This window comes from Danio rerio, chromosome 22, assembly GCF_049306965.1.
Source record: "Danio rerio strain Tuebingen ecotype United States chromosome 22, GRCz12tu, whole genome shotgun sequence".
In the NCBI taxonomy this organism is placed as follows: Eukaryota; Metazoa; Chordata; class Actinopteri; order Cypriniformes; family Danionidae; genus Danio; species Danio rerio.
The window spans coordinates 833,107-856,836 of NC_133197.1; the positions used below are offsets into that span (position 1 = coordinate 833,107).

The 23,730-nt window shown below is 35.6% G+C and overlaps 1 protein-coding gene across 16 annotated transcripts; it reads left to right on the top strand.

Moving 5' to 3' along the window:
• Nucleotides 1–1,019: 1,019 nt before the first annotated feature.
• On the top strand, nucleotides 1,020–22,996 carry cry3b (cryptochrome circadian regulator 3b). Of its 16 annotated transcripts, none has more exons than XR_012397507.1 (16): nucleotides 1,020–1,137; nucleotides 4,095–4,261; nucleotides 9,185–9,293; nucleotides 11,166–11,308; nucleotides 11,396–11,580; nucleotides 13,297–13,394; nucleotides 13,509–13,649; nucleotides 13,756–14,067; nucleotides 16,309–17,590; nucleotides 17,651–18,115; nucleotides 18,271–18,705; nucleotides 20,308–20,421; nucleotides 20,506–20,565; nucleotides 21,547–21,624; nucleotides 21,709–21,833; nucleotides 21,913–22,996. XR_012397507.1 is itself a non-coding variant. In XM_009295768.4 (15 exons), the coding sequence occupies exons 2-15, from the start codon at nucleotides 4,104–4,106 to the stop codon at nucleotides 21,952–21,954; spliced, it is 1,923 nt and encodes a 640-aa protein (XP_009294043.3). In that variant the 5' UTR covers nucleotides 1,020–1,137; nucleotides 4,095–4,103; the 3' UTR covers nucleotides 21,955–22,996.
• The last annotated feature ends 734 nt before the right edge of the window (nucleotides 22,997–23,730 follow it).

The following is a 23,730-nucleotide window of genomic DNA, read 5'->3' on the forward strand; positions in this document are numbered from 1 at the left end:
AAACCTGTCACAAGTATTAAAATGTACAAAAGAGAATAAAACAGATGAAAAACTGATAATGAAAGAGAGAATTTGTGTATTTGTGTATGTTTTGTGTTTGTGTAACATTTAAAAAACTGGGACTCAATTCACAAATGTTTAATGATACAAACTTTGCATTTAAATTATGGGCTTTACAAAACGTGTCTTCTAATTATTCACTCCGCATCAGCACATGAAAAAAAAAAATGTATACTAAACTTTTTTAAAAACTTTTTATACTAAATAACAGAGCAAACAAGTATTTTTACGATTAAATTAATATGAAAACTGAGTTTTTCAGTTCTAGCGGCACTACATGCAACACTCGCACAGTTTCCTTATGGCCAGCAGTCTATTCCTGTGTTCAACCGAAACCGCGCTCTCAGATCCAAAATGGCGTCTATAGAATGGCGCCCGTGAGCATCCGGGTACCTGATAACTCGACCTATCAGCGAGCGGATGAGGAAACGGGGCGGGCTAGGGCGTCCTCAGAAAATTGGCTATTGCAGCATAATGAGAAGACTTAATTGACATGTAAACTATAGGATCGCATCCTAAAATCCTATCGGAGAGTATTCAGTGTTCTAAAGTCCTCAAAGCTACCCGCAAAGCTCTTTTCATCCACGCCGCATAAACGTGAGAGCGACACAGTGACGTTTCTTCCGTGTCGACCAATGAGCGGCCTTCTAATGTGGGACACGAGCACTGTGACCTATCGAGAGCGCCATCAGACTGAATAGATGTACAGTTATAGATGTAGATGTGACGATTTAAACGCGCGGAGTTAATTTAACATCTTGTAATCTTTTCCATCTTGTTGGATTTTAAACATAGATATTCTTAGACTTCCAGTTGTGTGTTTGCATTTATAAGCCTTAAATTTGAACATGTTTGAATATATAGAGAGATCTAGACTGTTATAGTCTATGCGGTTTGGTTCTGGCGCATGCGCAGTGTTCTTACTCGTTATGAAACATGCTGTTTTGGCCCGGTTTTGTGTATCTGGACTTTATTGGACTGAGGTGAACTGTGCTGCGCAGGTTCTTCAGAAACTCTGACATGATTTTATCTCTGGGACTCAGATAAAATCATTTCTCTGCATTATTGACAGCTTGGGTGAGTGCAGATTTCTCAAACTTATGTTATTTGATGCGTTAATGACGTATAAACTGGAGATAAAGATTATGTAAATAGCGAACTCATGATCCATGTATTTAAAAAGTGCGCAGTTTTGTTTATATCTGAAATATGATCAAACTTTTGCTCTTTTGCTTGTGTTTATGTGGTATTTTGTGACGTAAGTGAGACTTTCTGGAATGACCCAGTTCTAGGATTGAGGGTCAGGTTATTAAACGTTATAAAACGACCTGAACAACTGTAATTCAGTGATGATAATGCGCGTTATGGATATTAAATGTATTTACCAGTATTATTAAAATAAAAAATAAACTCTTTAAAGAGTCGAGCTGCTTTATGTATGTCATGGCATTTTGTTACATAAAAATTAATTTGAGGTGAAAAACGTATTTTATTTTTTCAGTTATTTAGTGTTTTTTTTTATATATTTTAACGCAAAACAACGTAAGATATAATATATATATATAATATAATAATAAATAACAATAAAATAAATTACAAAAATGTAAAATTTTTGCATGGTTAACTATATACAAAGTAAACTTACTGTAAAGCAAAAACTTAGAAAATTCATGAACATTAATTATTATTGATAATTTTTAAACACTTTATGCACTTTATAATGTCAGTATTGTTGTTTGATAAGCATTATTATAATTAATTGATATAGCTGTACAATAATATAATATAACCTGATATGAACACATTCAATTACAAATAGTAATTTGTCATTTAAACTGTAAGGGCATCCGCTGCGCAAAACATATGCTGGATAAGTTGGCGGTACATTCCGCTGTGGCAGTCCCTGATTAATAAAGGGAATACGCTGAAAAGAAATGAATGAATGAATTTGTATTTACTGTGTTCAAATTTAATTCAAACTGTTTTTAATTGATAAAGTTTTACTAAATTTACACAATCTAAAAAATGTCCGTCATGTGCTAATTACACATTTTAGCAACGTCCAAAACATTCTATGAAGCATATTAATAAGATACTAATTCATGTTAAACATGTTTAGCAAAAATTAAAAATGCTTGGAACATGTTAGCAACTTTTTATTTGATACTAGAACGGTGTAAAATCTTAGCCAAGTTTAAGTCATGCTACTGACGTGTTAAACTTTGGAACTATGTACTAGCAGCCTGGTAAATATAGTAAACCGAGTAAAACTTGCTGGCCATATGTAAAATGAGTAGCTGATGTGTTGACCCAAACATGTTGACCCATGTTAGAAATTGGAAATGAGTTAACAACATGCTAGTTTAAGCTAGCAACATGTAACTCATTGTTAGTGGCTGCATCCGAAACGTATTTGAATGTAAACGTACTATTTGGCCTTTAGAAAAGTACGTTTTATACAGTATGAATGTGAAAAGTATGAATGTAATTCGGATGTACTACGTCCGCCATTTTGTCATGGTCACGTGACCTACCTGCGTCAATTGCGTCGCGTTACTCCCATTCATGAATTCGCTCGCGGGGCATCATGGGATAGCGCAGTGTGCATGGGATGCACACTCCAGAATCTCACCGGAAGTAGTAAGTCATCCGAGTACTTCTGACATACTGATTTTCAAATTCTATGAATTCAGACATACTACTCGGCTCGCATACTGATTTAACCGTACTGTATAGTATGGAAGTATGCGGTTTCAGCTAATGTCTTAGAATGTTAGGCAAATTTTAATGCTAAAAATGTGTAAAAATGTGTTATAAACATGTTAGCAACGTGCTAATCAAGCTAGCATAGTGGAACAAAATGCTATAAATTCTTTTTCTTTTTAACATAACGTTAAGACATGTTTGCGAAGTCCTAAAATGCTCAATACATGCTGCCAATTTAACATGTTAAGCATGTTAAGAACACGCTAGCAGACTGCTAAATATAGTTGGAGTAATCATAGTAAAACATGTTGACTCATATTAGTTATATGTTAAATGTTCGAAATGAGTTAGCAACAGGTTAGCAAGGGGTTGCCAATTAACAATATGTAACATAGTCAATGTCTGAGAATTTTAGGTAGATGGTAACAATGTTTAAAAATGTGTAATAAACATGTTGAACAACATGCTAATCGGGTTAGCACAGTGTTAAAAATGTCAGAAACATGCTATCGATGTTCAAATTATTGTAGCATGTTAGCAAAATACTAAGTCATGTTGACATAGAGTTAAAATATGTTCGCCAAATCTTAAAAATGCACAAAACATGTTTGCAACGTGATATTTCATGCTAGCATAGTGCTAAAATGTTAGCAATGTTCAAACTATTGTGTTCACATGTTTAATATGTACTGCTAAATATAGTAAGAACATTTTAAGCCATATGTTAAAGATTAGAAATGGGTTAGCAACATGCTAATTCAAGCTAGCAACACAACACCCATGGTTAATGTCTTAGAATGTTAGATGATAATGATACAACATGATAATCAGGCTAGCACAGTGCATGTCAGAAATATGTTATCAACATGCTAAAAATTCTAGAAGCATGTTAGCTAATACAAATACGAGATGTTGACATAATGGTAAAACATGTTCGCCAAGTCCTAAAAATGATCAAACCATGCTAGCATCTTGCTAATTCATGTTAGCGTAGTGTTAAAATGTTAGCCATGTTAAAACATTTTGTTTACATGTTACATATAAACTTCTTAATAAAGTAATAACATTAAACGCTAGAAATTAGTTAGCAACATGCTAATTCAAGCATACAACATGTGACCTATGGTTAAAATCTTAACATGTTAGCCAAATGTTAATTCTCGTTAGCAATTTGTGTTATAAACATGTCAGCAACAGGCTAATCAATGCTAACATGCTGATAAAACACACCAGTTTTGTGTTATTAGTGTAGTACTGTGGTTATCAACACGTAATTAACACAATGATATTAAGTGTATGTTGGAATGATTGTGTGTTGTGTTGGTCAGCTGTGGGTGATGTCGGTGAACTCGGTGCACTGGTTCCGGAAGGGTCTGCGTCTGCATGATAACCCTGCGCTGCTGGAGGCTCTGAATGGGGCCGACACACTGCGCTGCGTTTACTTTCTGGACCCCTGGTTCGCTGGGGCCTCCAACCTGGGCGTCAACCGCTGGAGGTGAGTAAAACACACACACACACACACACACACACACACACACACACACACACACACACACACACACACTCAGAACACACTTTATGTGATATATGATGATTTATCGCTCATATATATATATATATATATATATATATATATATATAGTTAAGAATAAAATATAGAAAATGCAAAACATTAAATAAATAAAACATAACAATATATTCAAATACTTTATTAAATATATATCAGTAATATCACAAAATCTCATTCAAAAAGCATTGAAGTATAAAACGTTTATAAATTGTAAAAAAAAAAAATATTAATACTATAAATTAAAATAGCCTTTAGGTATATTTTAGTAAATTTGATTTATTTAAAATGTTGTATTCAATTATTTAGAATATTTAAAAAATAATATTTTAATTATAAATATATAAAATAATAAAAATAATATTACATCTAAAGCATAATAAACCACTGAGATATTGTATTAATAATATGTTAAATTTAATTTTTAAATATTAAAGGCTGTTTTAATACACTGCTAAAATATTAGATTTATTAATAATTTATCGTTAATAAGCCTGTGAATGTAACATTAACAAATGATAAAGTATTATAATAATATATCTTCCATTGTCAGACTGCACTTTTATCTTGCTTTTATTATTTATTTGCGTTTGTTTGTGCAAGTGCGCCTCCTGGAGGCTCTGTAAAGAATGACACCCAAACTCCTGTTAAAAATGTGTTTGATATTACTGAGATTTAATCATTTATAATGAGCAGAGCAGCTTTTCAGAGTGTTCATTTTGATTGTGAGTTTGTCCTATGGGATCATGCTCAGGTTTATGGAATGTTATTTTGATGATTTACCAGGGTAAAGCAAGTGTTTTTGATGATTTACTCTGGTAAAGTGAGTGTTTAGTGAGTGTTTTTGAGGTTTTACTGTGGTAAAGCGAGTGTTTTCGATGATTTACTGTGGTAAATTGAGTGTTTTTGATGATTTACTGTGGTAAAGCGGGTGTTTGATAATTTACTGTGGTAAAGTGAGTGTTTAGTGTTTGTTTTTAATTATTTAATGTGGTAAAGTGAGTGTTTATGGCGATTTACTGTTGTAAAATGAGTGTTTATGGTGATTTACTTTGGTAAAGTGAGTGTTTATGGTGATTTACTGTGGTAAAGTGAGTGTTTTTGAGGTTTTACTGTGGTAAAGTGAGTGTTTTCTGTTATTTACTGTGGTAAAGTGAGTGTTTAGTGAGTGTTTTTGATGATTTACTGTGATAAAGAGAGTTTATGGTGATTTACTGTGATAAAGTGAGTGTTTTTGATGGTTTACTGTGGTAAAGTGAGTGTTTAGTGAGTGTTTTCTGTTATTTACTGTGGTAAAGTGAGTGTTTAGTGAGTGTTTTTGATGATTTACTGTGATAAAGAGAGTGTTTATGGTGATTTACTGTGATAAAGTGAGTGTTTTTGAGGTTTTACTGTGGTAAAGTGAGTGTTTTCTGTTATTTACTGTGGTAAAGTGAGTGTTTTTGATGGTTTACTGTGGTAAAGTGAGTGTTTAGTGAGTGTTTTCTGTTATTTACTGTGGTAAAGTGAGTGTTTTTGATGGTTTACTGTGGTAAAGGGAGTGTTTAGTGAGTGTTTTCTGTTATTTACTGTGGTAAAGGGAGTGTTTAGTGAATGTTTTTAAGGATTTACTGTGGTAAAGTGAGTGTTTAGTGAGTGTTTTCTGTTATTTACTGTGGTAAAGTGAGTGTTTTCTGTTATTTACTGTGGTAAAGTGAGTGTTTTTGATGGTTTACTGTGGTAAAGTGAGTGTTTAGTGAGTGTTTTCTGTTATTTACTGTGGTAAAGTGAGTGTTTTTGATGGTTTACTGTGGTAAAGGGAGTGTTTTCTGTTATTTACTGTGGTAAAGTGAGTGTTTTTGATGGTTTACTGTGGTAAAGTGAGTGTTTAGTGAGTGTTTTCTGTTATTTACTGTGGTAAAGGGAGTGTTTAGTAAGTGTTTATGATGATTTACTGTGATAAAGAGAGTGTTTATGGTGATTTACTGTGATAAAGTGAGTGTTTTTGAGGTTTTACTGTGGTAAAGGGAGTGTTTTTGATGGTTTACTGTGGTAAAGTGAGTGTTTAGTGAGTGTTTTCTGTTATTTACTGTGGTAAAGGGAGTGTTTAGTGAATGTTTTTAAGGATTTACTGTGGTAAAGGGAGTGTTTAGTGAGTGTTTTCTGTTATTTACTGTGGTAAAGGGAGTGTTTAGTGAATGTTTTTAAGGATTTACTGTGGTAAAGGGAGTGTTTAGTGAGTGTTTTCTGTTATTTACTGTGGTAAAGGGAGTGTTTAGTGAATGTTTTTAAGGATTTACTGTGGTAAAGGGAGTGTTTAGTGAGTGTTTTCTGTTATTTACTGTGGTAAAGTGAGTGTTTTCTGTTATTTACTGTGGTAAAGTGAGTGTTTTTGATGGTTTACTGTGGTAAAGGGAGTGTTTTTGATGGTTTACTGTGGTAAAGTGAGTGTTTAGTGAGTGTTTTCTGTTATTTACTGTGGTAAAGTGAGTGTTTTTGATGGTTTACTGTGGTAAAGTGAGTGTTTAGTGAGTGTTTTCTGTTATTTACTGTGGTAAAGTGAGTGTTTTTGATGGTTTACTGTGGTAAAGTGAGTGTTTAGTGAGTGTTTTTGAGGATTTACTGTGGTAAAGTGAATGTTTTCTGTGATATACTGTGGTGAATGTTTATTAAGTGTTATTTTGATGATTTACTGTGGTAAATTAAGTGTTTACGTCACACACACAGATTTGACGTTCATAACTGGTTTCCACGGCAATGACCCACTTTTGCTGCAGCGCCGTCACGAGCACAGTGATATTTACAGCACACGCCTGTCTGAGAGAGAGAGAGAGAGAGAGAGTGTGTGTGTGTGTGTGTGTGTAGAGAGAGAGAGAGAGAGGAGAGAGATCTTAATCACAGCAGATCTTTCTTCTCCCCAGAGAGAGAGAGAGAGAGAGAGAGAGATCTGAATGAAAGAGAGAGAGGAATGAATGAATGAATGAATGAATGAAAAAGAGAAGGCAGATTCTGTGTGAGCCTACTGATAACTGATAGCCAATATATTAGACCATAAATATGAATATTCATTTTTCAAGTTTCTGCATGATCACAAAAACAAAAGACAAACACAAGTGAACAACTCATTTTATTCTGAAACCTTAAATGAGACCTATTCCGCCCCTTTTTAAAGATGTAAACTGTCTCTGCTGTCTCTAGAGTGTGTGTGTGTGTGTGTGTGTGAGTTTGAGCTGAGAATAACACACAGATATTGTTCTCCAGCTGTCTGAAACTGACCCTTTTTTATCCTAATTGTGGCGTTTGGTGACTGTCGCTTTAAATGCAAATGAGATCATATTCTTTTTCAGAAGAGGGCGGAGCTACAGATGCCTGCGTGTCAGCGTAGCGACAGGTGTAAATCATCAGTGTGTGTGTTGTGAGTGCTGGTCAGGTGCGCTTCAGTGTGAGTGTGTGTTGATGCTTGTGTCAGTCTATGTCACTCCTGTCGCTGTTCATCTAAAACTCCACATCTATAATCCTCTGAGTCTATGCTGACATCATCTTCAGCAGCTTAAACACTCTAATGGCTAACGGACAGACGGCTGCTTCTCACTCAGGGCTGCTGGACATGCTAATGAGATGGAGAGATGGGCACTAGTGGGCGGGGCTTTCCCTTCTGATGACATGTATAAAGGGAGAATGCCAATCAAAGAGTTCCTTCATCAAGTCTGATTATAATAAACACACTACATTCATGTTGAGCATTAGAGGCTGGAGATATTCACACACTGCTGACACACTACTGGGGTTAAACCACACATAAAAGTCAGCTCTGCATAATAGGTGCCCTTTAACTTGGCTGAGAGACACAGACGAGTGTGTGTGCTGTGATTTGTTCAGCGTGTGTGTGTGTGTGTGTGAAGCACAGCGGTCAGCCGTCTGAGCCGTGTGTGTTGTGATTAAATGATGTGAGTAGGTCAGCTGAGTAAACTTATCTACAGTAGACCGTCTGATCTGACCATCTGTCTCGCACGTTTTCATCCGAAGATGTCTATTAGCTTTATGCGCAAAACTGCGATATTGTATAAAACGTTAGGGAATATTCCCAGTACTGGGTTGCAGCTGGAGGGGCATCGGCTGTGTAAAAAACATGCTAGATAAGTTGGCGGTTCAATCCGCTGTGGAAACCCCAGATTAATAAAGGGACTAAGCTGAAAATGAATGAATGAATGACGTTAGCGAATAAAGCAGCACTTCCATCCAGTCACATGCGAATAGACATCCTGCGGCACGATACGTGTGAATGACGCCATCGATCACGTCATTTGCACCGCCTCATTCGCGCATATCGTGCCGCAGAATGTCTATTCGCGCGTTTGCATTGTTGGTTGTTGGTGTCCCGGGGGAACTCCTCCTGTCTACACCGACAACAGTTCATCAAACTGGGCTCGGCTCCGTCAGAAGGGCCGCTGAGAGCCTCCATCATCCAGTGTCCGGAGGAGTTTATGAGCTCACAGAGCTGGCTGCATCTCTGAAAGGCTCTAGTGGACTCAGACACGGCTCCAAACGTATCAATACTGTTTTTCAGCCTTCCTAAAGCACATAAACACTGTTATTTTCCCCGCCCAAATCCGCGTCTGTTCTGAAGTGAATTTGACGCGCGAACAAAGCGAGTTAACTCAAATGTTCACCCGGCTATTTACGCGCGAATAGCACGATTTACAAGCGCGTTCCGCGTCTGATGTGAACACAGCATCAGACACACATTTATATATATGTATATATACATCTGAGAGGAAGCTAAACCACATAACTCGCACTGACTTTACTCTCTAGAGCTGGTTACAGCTCAGCTTATGTGATCTTTTCCTGTTTTTCTTGTGTGTGTCTCAGGTTTCTCCTTCAGAGTTTGGAGGATCTGGACGCTAGTCTTCGTAAACTAAACTCATGCCTGTTCGTGATTCGCGGTCAGCCGGCTGACATCTTCCCACGACTCTTCAAGGTCAGACTTATGTGACGTTTATGACCTCTGATGATGCAGTGATTGATTTGCTGAGTGTGTCGCTCACTTTGCTGAAAACAAAACAAAAAGTGATGTTTGAGTCAGTGATTCAGAGATCAGTTCATAAAGACTTCGTATGAGTCAGTCATTTTGAATGAATCTCTTATATATAAATGAACGAATTGTGTATATTTATATACATGTGTATATGTTAGATTTCATTTAAAAAAAACTTCTGAATTGAGTCAAATGAGTCGACTCAGTACAAATGAATCATTGATCTACATTGATTCAGTATTAATGTTGTGACTTAACTCGCTGAATCAAAGGAGAAGAAAAGAGTCAACTCACAGATTTAAAAGAGTCAGTTTACTAAATGAAGTGAGTCAACTTACTGAATCAAATTTGCTTTTACTAATTTTAATGTTTTTGTCTTTTTTGGCTTGTATTTTATATATATATATATGTATTTTTTTTTTTTTGATACAGCTTAGACTTTAAAAGCATTTTAAATTTTAACACAGTTTTATTTTACTGTTTACAGGGAAATAATTATTGCGCTAAAATGTTTGTTATTCCAGGTTGATCCAAAGGAGTTCACTCCTTTTTGAGTGGAAACAAATGAATCAATGAGTTAGTATTATGAGTTGACTCACTGAATCAGTTGTGACTCAACCCGCTGAATCAAATTCGTTGATTTATTAATTATAAAGACTCACTGAATTTAAAGAGTCGGTCGACTGAATCAAGTGAATCGACTGACTGAATCAAATTTAGTTTTAGTAATTGTGTTGTTATTGCCATTTGAATTTTTTGTCTAAATAGTTTTAATATAATTGTTGTGACTACAACCATGAAAGAATTGTCATCGATTCCTATGAGATTTATAATCTCTTTATGACAGTGAAATAATTCCTGTATTACTGTAAATTAAATGTTAGTTATTCGGAATCGAATCAAATGAGTTGACTCCCTTTTGAGTGGAAACAAATGAATCCTTGATTTGGTATTATGAATTGACTCATTGAATCAGTTGTGACTCATCTTGCTGAATCAAATTAATTGATTTATTAATTCTAAACAGTCATTGAATTTAAAGAGTCAGTTCACTGAATCAAGTGAATCGACTAACTGAATCAAATTTAGTTTTTTGCCTCTTGTATTTTTTTGGTCTAAATATTTTTATATATTTATTTTGACTGCAATCATAAAATAATTTTCATCAATTCCTATGAGATTAATGGTCTCTTATGACACAGCAATTGTTTAAATTTAAACACAGCTACAATAAAAGTGTTAAAATGTTAGTAATTCTGCATTGAATCAAATGAGTTGCCTAGGTTTTGAAAGTATACAAATGAATCATTATGAGCAGACACACTGAATCAATTGTGACTCAAATCACTGAATCAAATAAGTTGATTTGTTGATTTGCAAGAATCAACTCACAGAGTCAATTTCCGTACCGAAGTGAATCAACTAACTGAATCGAATATTATTGTTTCTGTCATTTTTAAATGTCTTGTCTATATAGTTTATATATAGATATTTCATTACAAATTTGTCATTTCTTAAAGTTTACTTTTGTAGTGGATACATATGAATCATTGATACATGGTTATGACTTGACCAACTGAATCAGTTGTGACTCAAATTACTGAATCAAATAAGTTGATTTATTGATCTGAAAGAGTCAACTCGCATAACTAAAAGAGTCAATTAACTGAATCGAATGTTAATGTTAAGTTTTCGTCTATAGTTTTTAAATTGATATTTCAATTATCATTACTTAAAGTTGAACTGAAATAGAATAAAGAACAAACACAACACAGTGACTGAAAGCAGAAGCTATAAAATAATCTGTTGTGTCAGGAATGGAAGGTTTCTCGATTGACATTCGAGTTCGACTCGGAGCCGTTCGGGAAGGAGCGAGACGCGGCGATAAAGAAACTAGCGTGTGAAGCAGGAGTGGAGGTGATCGTGAAGATCTCTCACACGCTCTACGATCTCGACAGGTCAGAACACCAGAATTGAATCATACATTTGACTCATTTGAGCACTGAATCGTTTGAGTCTGATTCATGTGATTCATCTTCACTCAGGATCATCGAGCTGAACGGCGGTCAATCTCCGCTAACGTACAAACGCTTCCAGACACTAGTGAGCAGCATGGAGCCGCCCGACCCGCCCCTCGCCTCGCCAGACAGAGGCATGATGGGAAAATGTGTGACGCCCATCAGCGAAAACCACCGCGACAAATACGGCGTCCCCCTGCTGGAGGAACTAGGTAATACATTTATACATTTATTTACAGCTGATGTTTACTTTTATGCTAATAGCGAAGAGTTATAATTAACGTTTCTAACCACAGATCAGACGGCATAGCTATAATCTGTTTTCTATAATATAACACACACAGTTTAAATGCGAATATGAATCTGAAATGTAAATATTTTTTTGTTTTTGAGAGTGAGATAAATAATTATTAGAAATAAAATGTCTGATGCCTATCTACGACAAATACAGCGTCCCCCTGCTGGAGTAGCTCGGTAACACATTTACTCTTTTTTTTTTTTTTACTCTTAACTTATTTAAATATAATGTCAAAGATGATGTCTAGATTTTAGGCTAATAACGAAGGGTTATAATATACGTTTATAACCACAGATCAGACGGCGTAGCTATAATCTGTTTATATAGTAGTAAACAATTTAATAACGTGTTCAAAATTACATTGTGATTATAATCTCTCTTTTTTTTTAAATCGTGTCGTCTTGATACAATTTAAACCACGAATATGAATTCAAAATGTAATTTATTTTAGTTTTTAGTTTTGAGAGTGAGATAAATATTTATTTCAAATAAAATGTGTGACATCTGTTAGCAAAAACCACTGCGACAAATACGGCGTCCCTCTGCTAGAGAAGCTCTGTAAAACGTCTACTCTATTTTATCAATTTATTTGATTGTTACAGATAATGTCTAAACTTTAGACTAATACCGAAGTGTTATAATTTACGTTTTTAACCACAGATCAGATGACGTATCTAGAATCTGTTTATATAGTATTATACAATTAATAACGTGTAAAAAATTACGTGATTATATTCTCTAATTTAAAAAAATTTGTACCGCCTTGATGCATTTATGAATATGAATTTGAAATGTAATTTATCCTTAGTTTGTAGTTTTGAGAGTGAAATAAATAATCATTACAAATAAAATGCGTGATGCCCATCAGTGAAAATCTCTGCAACAAATACAGCGTCCCCCTGCTGGAGGGAGATAATTAACGTTAATAACCACAGATCAGACGGCGTAGCTATAATCTGTTTATGTAGTAGTATGCAATTTAATAACGCGTTAAAAATTACAATGTGATATAATCTATAATTATTTAATTATTTATAATAATTATTTAAAAAAAAAACATAATTTGTGTCATCACCACATAATTAAAAAATGTTACAATGATAATAATTTATTCAAAAATATTAATAACATTAATTGCATTTTTCGAAATTATAACTTTTTTTTCTAAAAATCTCACTTATTTGCAACAGAACTCACTTAAAATATTTAACTTTAAAATGAGATTTTACATTAAATATGAATTGTCTTATAAAAATTTGTCGTAATTTATTAGTACAATAAATACTTTATTGTGTGTTACTTATGACAGTGTACCTAATTTAGACTTCAATCGAAAGAAAGACTTTATAATATAATCTAATATTAAAATAATTAAGAGTTAATCAAATAATAATTCACCTTTTATTAATAATGAACCTTCAAGAACATAAAAATTTAATCGTTTTTACAATTTACAGCACAGAATAACGTCTTTAACAACCACATAGCAACACCCTAGCAACCGACAATTATACATAGTTCATTTAAAATCTAAAACATGTAATTTTATTGACGCTACATATGTTAAATGAGTATTTTAAAAATTGAGGATACTATCTCAGCAGTAAATAATAGGAGCGTTTGTGTTCAGGGTTCGACACTGAGGGTTTGGCTCCGGCTGTTTGGCCCGGTGGAGAATCAGAAGCTCTGAAGCGAATGGAGCGGCACCTCGGACCGGACTCTACTGTGGTATTACGAAACACATGCTAACATGCATATACAGCAGTCCTTTATGCTAACACATGGGTTCAATACACGTTTACAGCTCTGTGAGGTATGCTAACATTAGCATTGTTTTTTCAGGCGTGGCAGGAGAACTTTGAGCGACCGAAGATGAACGCTAGTCCGCTAATGGCTAGTCCGCTAGGTTTGAGTCCGTACCTTCGCTTCGGCTGCCTGTCCTGCCGCCTGTTCTACTGTAAACTCACTCAGCTCTACAAGAAGGTGCGGCACTGCTGGAAAATCATTCCTATATCGTTTATTTTCTTGTATTGTAACGCATACCAGATTTGCTATGTACCCATGATGCCGTGCTGTGTTTTTTGCGCAGGTGAAGAAGAACATGAACCCGTCCATCTCTCTGTACGATAAGATCTTATGGCGGGAGTTTTTCTACACGGCCGCGACCAACAACCCACGCTTCGACCGCATGGAGGGAAACCCCATCTGCATCCGCATCCCGTGGGACAGGAACGCGGAGGCGCTAGCGAAGTGGGCGGAGGCTAAGACGGGTTTCCCCTGGATCGACGCCATCATGATGCAGCTACGTCAGGAGGGATGGATCCATCATCTGGCGCGTCACGCTGTGGCCTGTTTCCTGACGCGCGGAGACCTGTGGATCAGCTGGGAGGAGGGCATGAAGGTGAGGCACACACTAATATATCGAAAAAGTATCATTATGGTGATAATAGTATATGCAATATTGCGCATTTTTATGTGTATTTATTTGTGTATTTATTTGGAACGATGCACATTCTGGTGCAAAAAAATCTAGATGTACTTGGCTGAAAACTAAAAACGAAAAATATTTATTATTATTATTATTAATATTATTAATAATGATAATAATAAACGATAAAAGTAGCATTATCGCAATAATGGCGTATTCAGTATTGTTCAATCAATCCCTTTTTTAGAGCGAGAGGTGCACAAAATCTAGATGCACTTAGTCGAAAAATAATTGTTTAAAAATAATAATAACGATAACAATAAAAATATACATTTTGGGATAATGGTATATGCAATATTGTGCAATATATTTACATATATTTTTAAAAGATGTCCTAGAATTAAAAAAATGAATTCTAGATGCACTTGGGTAAAAATGGAGAATGGAAGCATTTATTAATAATGATCGTAAAAACTATAAAAGTATTGTTATCGCGATAATGGTATTTGCAATATTGTACAATAAATTCTATTTGTTTAGTTTTTTGAGATGCACAATCAGGCTAAAACTGAAAATTCTTGATGCACTTGGTTGAAATTGAGAACGAAAAATAATTATTTAATGTTTATAATAATAATAATAAAAATAATGAAAATATTGTTATCGCAATAATGGTGTATGTGATTTTGCGCAATAATTATTTATTTGTTTATTTATTTTTTAAAGATGCTTATTCTGGGCCAAAAACAGAAATTCTTGATGCACTTAGACAAAAAGCGAGAACAAAAAAATATTATTTAATAATAAAAAAGTATTGTTATTGCGATAGTGGTATATGCAATATTGTGGAATATTTTTTGTCTTTTTTAGAAACGCGCATTCTGGGATAAAACTGAAAATTCTTGATCCACTTGATCAAAAACTGAGAACCCAATCTAATTGTTTACCAATAATATTAATAATAATAATAATAATAATAAATGCTAAAAATATTTTTATTGCAATAATGGTATATGCAATATTGTGCAATTATTATTATTTTTTTTTAAGATGCACATTATTGGCAAAAAATGAAAATTCTAGGTGCACTTGGGTGAGAACGGAGAATGGTAACATGTATTAATAATAAAAATAATAAAAACGATAAGTATCGTTATCGTGATAATGGTATATGCAATATTGTGCATTAATAATTTTGAAAATCCTTGATGCACTCGAATGAAAATCATGTGCTAGGATATTATTCAATAATAAAAATAATAATAATAAAAATTCTAAGTATCGTTATTGCGATAGTAGTATATGCAATATTGTGGAATATTTTTTTCTTTTTTAGAGACATACATTCTGAATTAAAACTGAAAATTCTTGATGCACTTGACCAAACACTGAGAACAGAATATAATTATTTAATAATAAGAATAATAATAAACACTTAAAATATTGCGATAATGGTATACGCAATATTTAGCAATAAATAATATTTTGGCTTTTTGAGAAGCACATTCTGGCTAAAACTGACAATTCTTGAGGCACTCGGATGAAAACTGAAAGCAAAAAATAATTATTTAATAATAATAATAATAATAATAATGATAATAATAACAGTGATGTATTGTTATCGCGATAATAGCATATGCAATTTTGGGCAATAAATTCCTATAGTTTTTTATATAATAAATTCATATTTTTTAGAGATGCATATTCTTGGCCAAAAACGAAAATTCTAGATGTACTTGGGTGAAAATGAAGAATGGAAAATAGTTTATTATTAATATTATAAAAACATAAAAGTATTGTAAAGGATCGCAATAATGGAAAAAAAAATTATTTATACTTTTCTATTGCGATAATGATATGTGCAATATTACTATTGTAAAGAGATTAAATTAATTCCTTTTTAGCAACCGAAATTCAAATTCTTCGCCGAAACCAATAATTTTAGATGCACTTATTATAATAATAATTCTAGATATTAGTTCAGACTAAAACCAGGTTATTTCTCTTCCCCCATTGGCAGATTATTGTGCTTCTTTTAAGGAAGAACTCGGTTCATTTCGACTCATTATTTCTGAATACAAGACTGTATGTTTAACTTGTCTAGAAAATAATAATTGATTTAAGAATTTGTAGATATTTGGACTAGAAACGTTCAAGCATTGCAGCAACCGTGTGAGTCTGCAGCCCAGAGCCTGATGGGAAGGTGTTTTCCAGGTGTTCGAGGAGCTGCTGCTGGATGCGGACTGGAGTGTGAACGCGGGCAGCTGGCTCTGCCACTCCTGCAGCTCGTTCTTCCAGCAGTTCTTCCACTGTTACTGTCCTGTGGGGTTCGGACGCCGCATCGACCCCAACGGAGACTTCATCAGGTGAGCGTCCACACCGCAATACACACTTCCACACGCTGAACTCTGCTGAGACCCTAAAGAGACGTGGTGTTGAGGGAAACTAGACATATTTTTCAGAGTTTTTACATTTGACCTTGAAATGACAACTGCTTTCCCTTTCAAAATCTGTTATTAATGCAATTATATTGCATTATAGTGGACATACAGAGCACTCAACCACTGCAAGAGCGGGGTTTCTGAGGCTCTTAAAGGTTTGAACTGCTTTTCAGTTTAAGTTCACCCTCAAAACTCTCATTATTTACTCTCCCCTTTACTGCCTTGAGTTTCTTTCTTCTGTTTAGAAGATTTTTTTAATAAAGCTTGAAACCTGCAGCTGTTGACCTCCACAGTATTTTGTATTTCCTACTATGGAAGTCAGAGGTTACGGGTTGAAGCTTTCTTCAAAATATCGTCCGTAGTGTTCAACAGAGGAAAGAAACACATAAATGTTTAAAAACACTTGAGGCAGAGTGAATGGTGAGTAAGCTGATTTAGTTTTGGCCGAACTGAACAGGTCTTAAATGAACACGATCATTATTCTAATGTGATTTAATCGTTTCATTTTTAAGTGAAGCCCAATTCCTGTGGAGGATCATCGCTGTCATTATTGGTGCCTTCAGCGTTTACCATTGATAATAAGCTGCATTGCTGTGGGATGTGGGAGATTTCTCTATTTTCTTACATCTGTGGGAAGCACTGTGTATGTACACTGACCGGCCACTTTATTAAACTCCCGTTCCACCACATCCCAAAGCTGCTCTATTGGATTGAGCTCTGGTGACTGTGGAGGCCATTTGAGGACAGTGAACTCATCGTCATGTTCAAGAAACCAGTCTGAGATGATTGAGCTTTATGACATGCTGCGTTATCCTGCTGGAAGTAGCCATCAGAAGATGGAGACACTGTGCTCATAAAGGGATGGACATGGTCAGCAGCAATACTCAGGTAGGCTGTGGCGTTGACACGATGGTTCGAACCAGTCTGGACATTCTCCTCTAGCATCAACAAGGCATTTGCACCCACAGAACTGCTGCTTGCTACATATTTGATCCATTTCGGAGCATTCTCTGTAAACCCTAGAGATGGTTTTTCAGAAACTGCTGATCTACTGGGTTTTTCACGCACAACCCAGTGCAGCCCATCTGGCAGTAACAACCATGCCATGTTTAAAGTCACCTAAATCCTCTTTCTTCCCCATTCTGATGCTCGCTCTGAGCTGAAGCAGATCGTCTTGCCCAAGTCTACAAGCCTAAATGTGTTGCTGCCATGTGATTGGCTGATTAGAAATTTCCGTTAACGAGCTGTTGGACAGGTGTACCTAATAAAGTGGCCGGTTGAGTGTATTATCATGTGAAGTCCTGTAATGTACGCATCAGGAAGCCACTACAACCAGTGTGCAAAATTATGACTTGTGCTTTTGAATTCCGCAATGCATGCAGTGACCAGTTAGTGGCGCCGTCTCAACATGTTGAGGTATATAAATTTTTTTTCTTAAATTTTTATTAGTAGTTCTTTAAAAAAGGTCTTTAAAAAGTCTGAAGACGTAAATTGAACAGGAAATGTTTGTAATTTTGCAAGGGAACGCAAATTTTGTCCACGACCACCACGTTTCTTTAGGGCAGGGGTGTCCAAACTCGGTCCTAGAGGGCTGGTGTCCTGCAAAGTTTAGTTCCAACCCCAATCAGAAACACCTGGGCTAGCTAATCAAGCTCTTACTAGGCTCTCTAGAAGCATCTTTGCAGGTGTGTTAAGGCAAGTTCGTGCAAAAATCTGCAGGACACCGACCCTCCAGGACCGAGTTTGGACACCCCTGCGTTAAGGGCTCTGTAAACCTCAGTGTGAACTCCATTGAAGGAAGTACCAATAATATAGCTAATAATTAGCAACATCAATAATGTTTTTGTGTGTTCGCCTCGGATCGTGGCTGGGTCTCCCATGATGCCCTGCTGCGGTGTGAGGTTGTGGTCTGGTTTTGTGGAGGTTGTGATGAGGCGCTGCGGTTTAATCTCTCCCTCTGATTCCAGACGTTACTTACCTGTCCTACGAGATTTTCCAGCCAAGTACATTTATGACCCCTGGAACGCCCCGCACGACGTGCAGCTAGCTGCTAAATGCGTGATCGGTGTGGACTATCCCAAACCCATGGTGAACCACGCGGAGGCCAGTCGGCTAAACATCGAGCGGATGCGGCAGATCTACCAGCAGCTGTCAAGATACCGCGGACTCAGTAAGAGCGCAATTTAATTAAATACAATATTTTTTATTAGGATATGGCAGTAGCTGGAGAGGAAGTTGGATAGAGAGAAAAAGTGTTTGAGATTGGGATAGGGACGCAAATTGGAATATTGTAGCTATTGTTGCTAAAATAAGCGCAAATCCATTAAATTCAACATGGCGAGAAATATATAGTTGTAAAAAACGTAAACAAACATCTAAAATGACAGACGTAAAACTGTTGCCAGCGTAAATCAAATGATAAAGAACACTAGTATAGTTATCGTTAATGTCTGTTAGTCTTAAAGCTAAGGTAGTTATTGATACTAATATAGTTATCATTTTATTTTTCGACAACTGGTGAAGATGCTTCCATCGTTATCGTTATATTAATTGTCTGTTGGTGTAGATGCTAGTATAGTTATCATTTGAGTTATCGACGGCTGTAGAGGATGCTAATATCGTTATCGTTATATTTATTGTCTGTTGGTGTAGTCGCTAATATAGTTATTTTAGTTATCGACGACTGGTGAGGATGCTAATATCGTTATTGTTATATTTATTGTCTGTTGGTGGAGACGCTAATACAGTTATCATTTTAGTTATCGTTGAATGGTGAGGATGCCAATATCGTTATTGTTTTATTGTCTGTTGCTGTAGACGCTAATATAGTATTCATTTTAGTTATTGTTGAATGGTGAGGATGTTAATATCGTTATCGTTATATTTATTGTCCGTTGGTGTAGTCACTAATATAGTTATCATTTTAGTTATCGACGACTGGTGAGGGTGCTTATATCGTTATTATTATATTTATTGTCGGTTGGTTTTGACGTTAATATAGTTATCATTTGAGTTATCGACGTCTGGTGAGGATGCTAATTATCAATATATTTATTGTCTGTTGATGTAGACACCAATATAGGTATCATTTTAGTTATTGACGACTGGTGAGGATGCTAATATCATTATCGTTATATTTATTGTCTGTTGGTGTAGTTGCGAATATAGTTATCATTTTAGTTATCAATGACGGGTGAGGATGCTAATATCGTTATTATTATATTTATTTTCTGTTGGTGTAGTCGCTAATTTAGTTATCATTTAAGTTATCGATGACTGTTGGGGATGTTAATATCGTTATATTTATTGTCTGTTGGTGTAAACGCTAATATAGTTATTGTTTTAGCTATCGTTCGCTGATATGAATGCTAATATAATAGACGCTTATATATTTATTGTTTTACTTACCGTGTGGATGCTAAGATAGTAGACGCTATTATAGTTTTTCCTTTAGTTATCGTCCGCTGTTGTAGATGCTACTATAGTTATCATACTATTTATCATCTGTTGGTGTGGATGCTAATGCGGTTTTCATTATAGTTATTGTCCAGTGGTTGGGATGCTAATATAGTTATCTTTTTAGTTATCGTCTACTGGTGTGGATGCTAATAAAGCTATCATTATTATCATCTTCCACTGGTGTGGATACTAATATAGCTATCATTATTATCCATTGTTGTAGGTGATAATGTAGTTATCGTTATATTTATCGTCCACTAGTGTGTATGCTAATATACTTCATCTTAAAGTTGTTTTCTTATTCACTCTTCAGGTCTGCTTGCCACTGTTCCATCCAACCACATAGAAGACGCAGCAGCAAATGTAAACCGTGGAGCAATGGCGCCCCCAACACGCCGGAAGACACGAAACGACGCATCGTCTTATAGTGAGTATTTAAAGCTGGATCTTAAAATCAGTTCATTGCATTGGAAGGAAAGCAGTGATCTGTAATTCTCTGTGTGTCCAGCAGGGGTCAGGAGAGAGCAACCGGGACCAAGCGGAGCCAAACATCGACACCGACACTCACTCAGTGAGATTGCTAATAAATCCTTAGCTTGATCACGATAACTTTAACCTTAAAAATCTATGATGTGCAAAAAATGTCTGTTGTTGTAGATGCTAGTATAGCTATCGTTTTAGTTATTGCGCACTGGTGCGGATGCTAATAAAGTTATTGTGCACTGGTGTAGATGCTAATATATTTATCATTATAGTTATTGTTATCTAACATCGTTATTGTTTTAGTTATCATCCATTGGTCTGGATGCTAATGCAGTTGTCATTATAGCTATCGTCTACTAGGATTCTTATAAACATGCATATATAGTTATCATTATGGTTCTCGTCCGCTGTTGTGGATGCTAATATGATTATCATTTTAGTTATCGTCTGCTGGTGGATGCCAATATAGTTATATTTTAGTTTCTATCCACTGGTATCGATGCTAATATAGTTATAATTTTAGTTATCGTCTGCCGGTGGATGCTAATGTAGTTATAATTTTAGTTATCGCCCACTGGTGTATGCTAATATATTTATCATTTTAGTTATCGTCCGCTGTTGGATGCTAATAAACTTATAATTTTCGTTACCGTCCACCGATATCGATGCTAATATAGTTATAATTTTAGTTATTGTTTGCTTATGTGGATTCTAATTTAGGTATAATTTTACTTGGCGTCTGCTGATGTGGATTCTAATGTAGTTATAATTTTAGTTATCGTGCACTGGTGTGGATGCTAATGTATTTAAAATTTTAGCTATCATCCGCTGGTGTGAATACTAATATATTTATAATTTTAGCTATCATCTGCTGGTGTGTATACTAATAAATTTATATTTTAGAAATCATCCGCTGGTGTGGATGCTAATAAAGTTATAATTTTAGTTCTCATCAGTTGGTGTGGATGCTAATATAGTTATAATTTTAGTTATCGTCCACTGGTCTGGATGCTAATATAGTTATTGTTAAAGTACTGTCCACAAAATTGCATGTTTTTTTTTCTTGCAGGCCACCGCCCATCGCCGTACGCCACTCAGAGTGAACTGACGGACCACAACCACGAATTTGCCGTTCCACAACAACCAGGTTAATTTAAATTTTTTTTTGCGCAGAACTACATTAGCTAACTTAAATGGTTTGCGAACAAATTTTAACATTGACTTAATTTAGGGCGTGTGAGTTGGCCGAATGTGGGCGGGACTGGAAAAAAAGAAGGGGAGGCTGAGCACAACTGTTGCCGTGGTGACAATGGCCCCTCCTCCTCGGCACTGAAAGCGCAGCAGCAAGACAACGAGGTTTGCAGAAAATGAAAACTGTGAGGATATTGGTAATTTAAAATTGAACTTCACTTAACGTAATTAACTCCTGTTTCAGAAGAGGCGGGAAGATGCAGAGGGTGTGGCCTTCTCTACCTAAGCCCCACCCACCGATGGATTCGCTAAATGTGTTATAACTTCCCTTTGCGTGTTAAACAGTTAAACACGACTCGTCCAGATTGCGTCTAAACAATTTTAATGTTTATAAAACGAATTTTAAGAACTTAACCAACAAATATATTTATTTTTAAAAATCTGATGTACATATGTCTTTATGACATTAAACTACAACTATTTAATTAAAAGTCCCTCCACACCGAATGCCAAGAGAATTGTCTGTCTATTACAGCAAAACGAATATTCGTCAGGCTAAATAAAAAACCGATGTTTTATTAACAGAATATTAAAACGATTGTTAAACTTTGGTGTTAAACGTAATTTAAATGTAATATAAATTAAATTAAGTATGGTTTACACTTTTATAATCCCAAATGCTGATTTTAAAAATCCGTAAATACTGTACTTAAGATGCTAAACTTACAAAGATACGAATGTTTATCAGGCTGAACGAAAAAAGCCACTTTTTTCGATATTTGTATTAATATGTGTACTCCATGAACATGTGAACCAAAGCTCAAGTTTTATTGGTCGCCGCTTTTTTTGGTCAGTTTATATTTTAATTCGCTGTGAATGGACCTTAAAGTGGAATCGCGGACAGCCGAAGTACATGCGTTACGCCACATTTAAACGAATCCAGCAGAGTTTTCACAGCAGCCTCGCCTGTACAAACTGTTTCCATTGTGGTCACATGATGACCTTTGGGTCCAAGCGCTTGTAACTGTACCACAGATAAACGATTGTGTCATCTTGTTTTCATTGTTTTTGCACAAATCTAGTCTAGATTGAGCTCCAGATGTTTGTCTTCCATCACTGCACACTGCTATTATTTTTAGCATTTCCATGTATATGACGGCTGTATCTCAGAGCTGTACATTTGTTTTCCGATTGTGTTGTCATTTTCTACAGAGTATTTGTAGCTGTTTTGAACTGTAAATAGAAGTCTGATATTTATCGTACCAGCATTGGATTCTTAGTCTCTGTGTGGAACTTCATTGTTCAGCTAATAAAAAAAATGTAAACAATTTGCGTGCTTATTTGTCTGTTTATACATATCGCATATTTCATTCATGCATTCATTCATTTTCCTTCGGCTTAGTCCCTTTATTCATCAGGGGTTGCCACAATGGAATGAACCACCAACTATTCCAGCATATGTTTTACACAGCGGATGCCCTTCCAGCTGCAACCCAGTACTGGGAAACACCCATACACACTCATTTACACACTACGGCCAATATTGTTTATGTAGTTCACCTGCAGCACATGTGTTTGGACTGTGGGTGAAACCCACGCCAACACGGGAAGAACATGCAAACTCCAAACGCCAACTGGCCCAGCCGGGACTTGAACCAGCGACCTTTTTGCTGTAAGGCCACAATGCTAACCACCGTGTCACCAGCATATTTCATATTATGAATATCTGAAATATGCTGTAGCTTAATTATAGTTAAATGTGAAGGCTAACTAATGAGCATGCTACAATTTTGTGCAATGAAAATTTTAAATTACCACATAACTATTATTTTTATTTATTTGCAACTTTAATATAATGTCCCCATAGCTTCCAATGCATTTTTTTTAATGAATTATCTATACAGATCGTCTCCTGATTTTACAACCTAAGAACAACCTTCCCAAAAGTACAGATTTCCATAACTAACTTTTCATAACTATAAACTATATAGACTAGGGGCATAGCAACTGGGGTGGACGAGGTGGATATGTCCCCCTCACTTCCAGAGACGGACCATTTAGA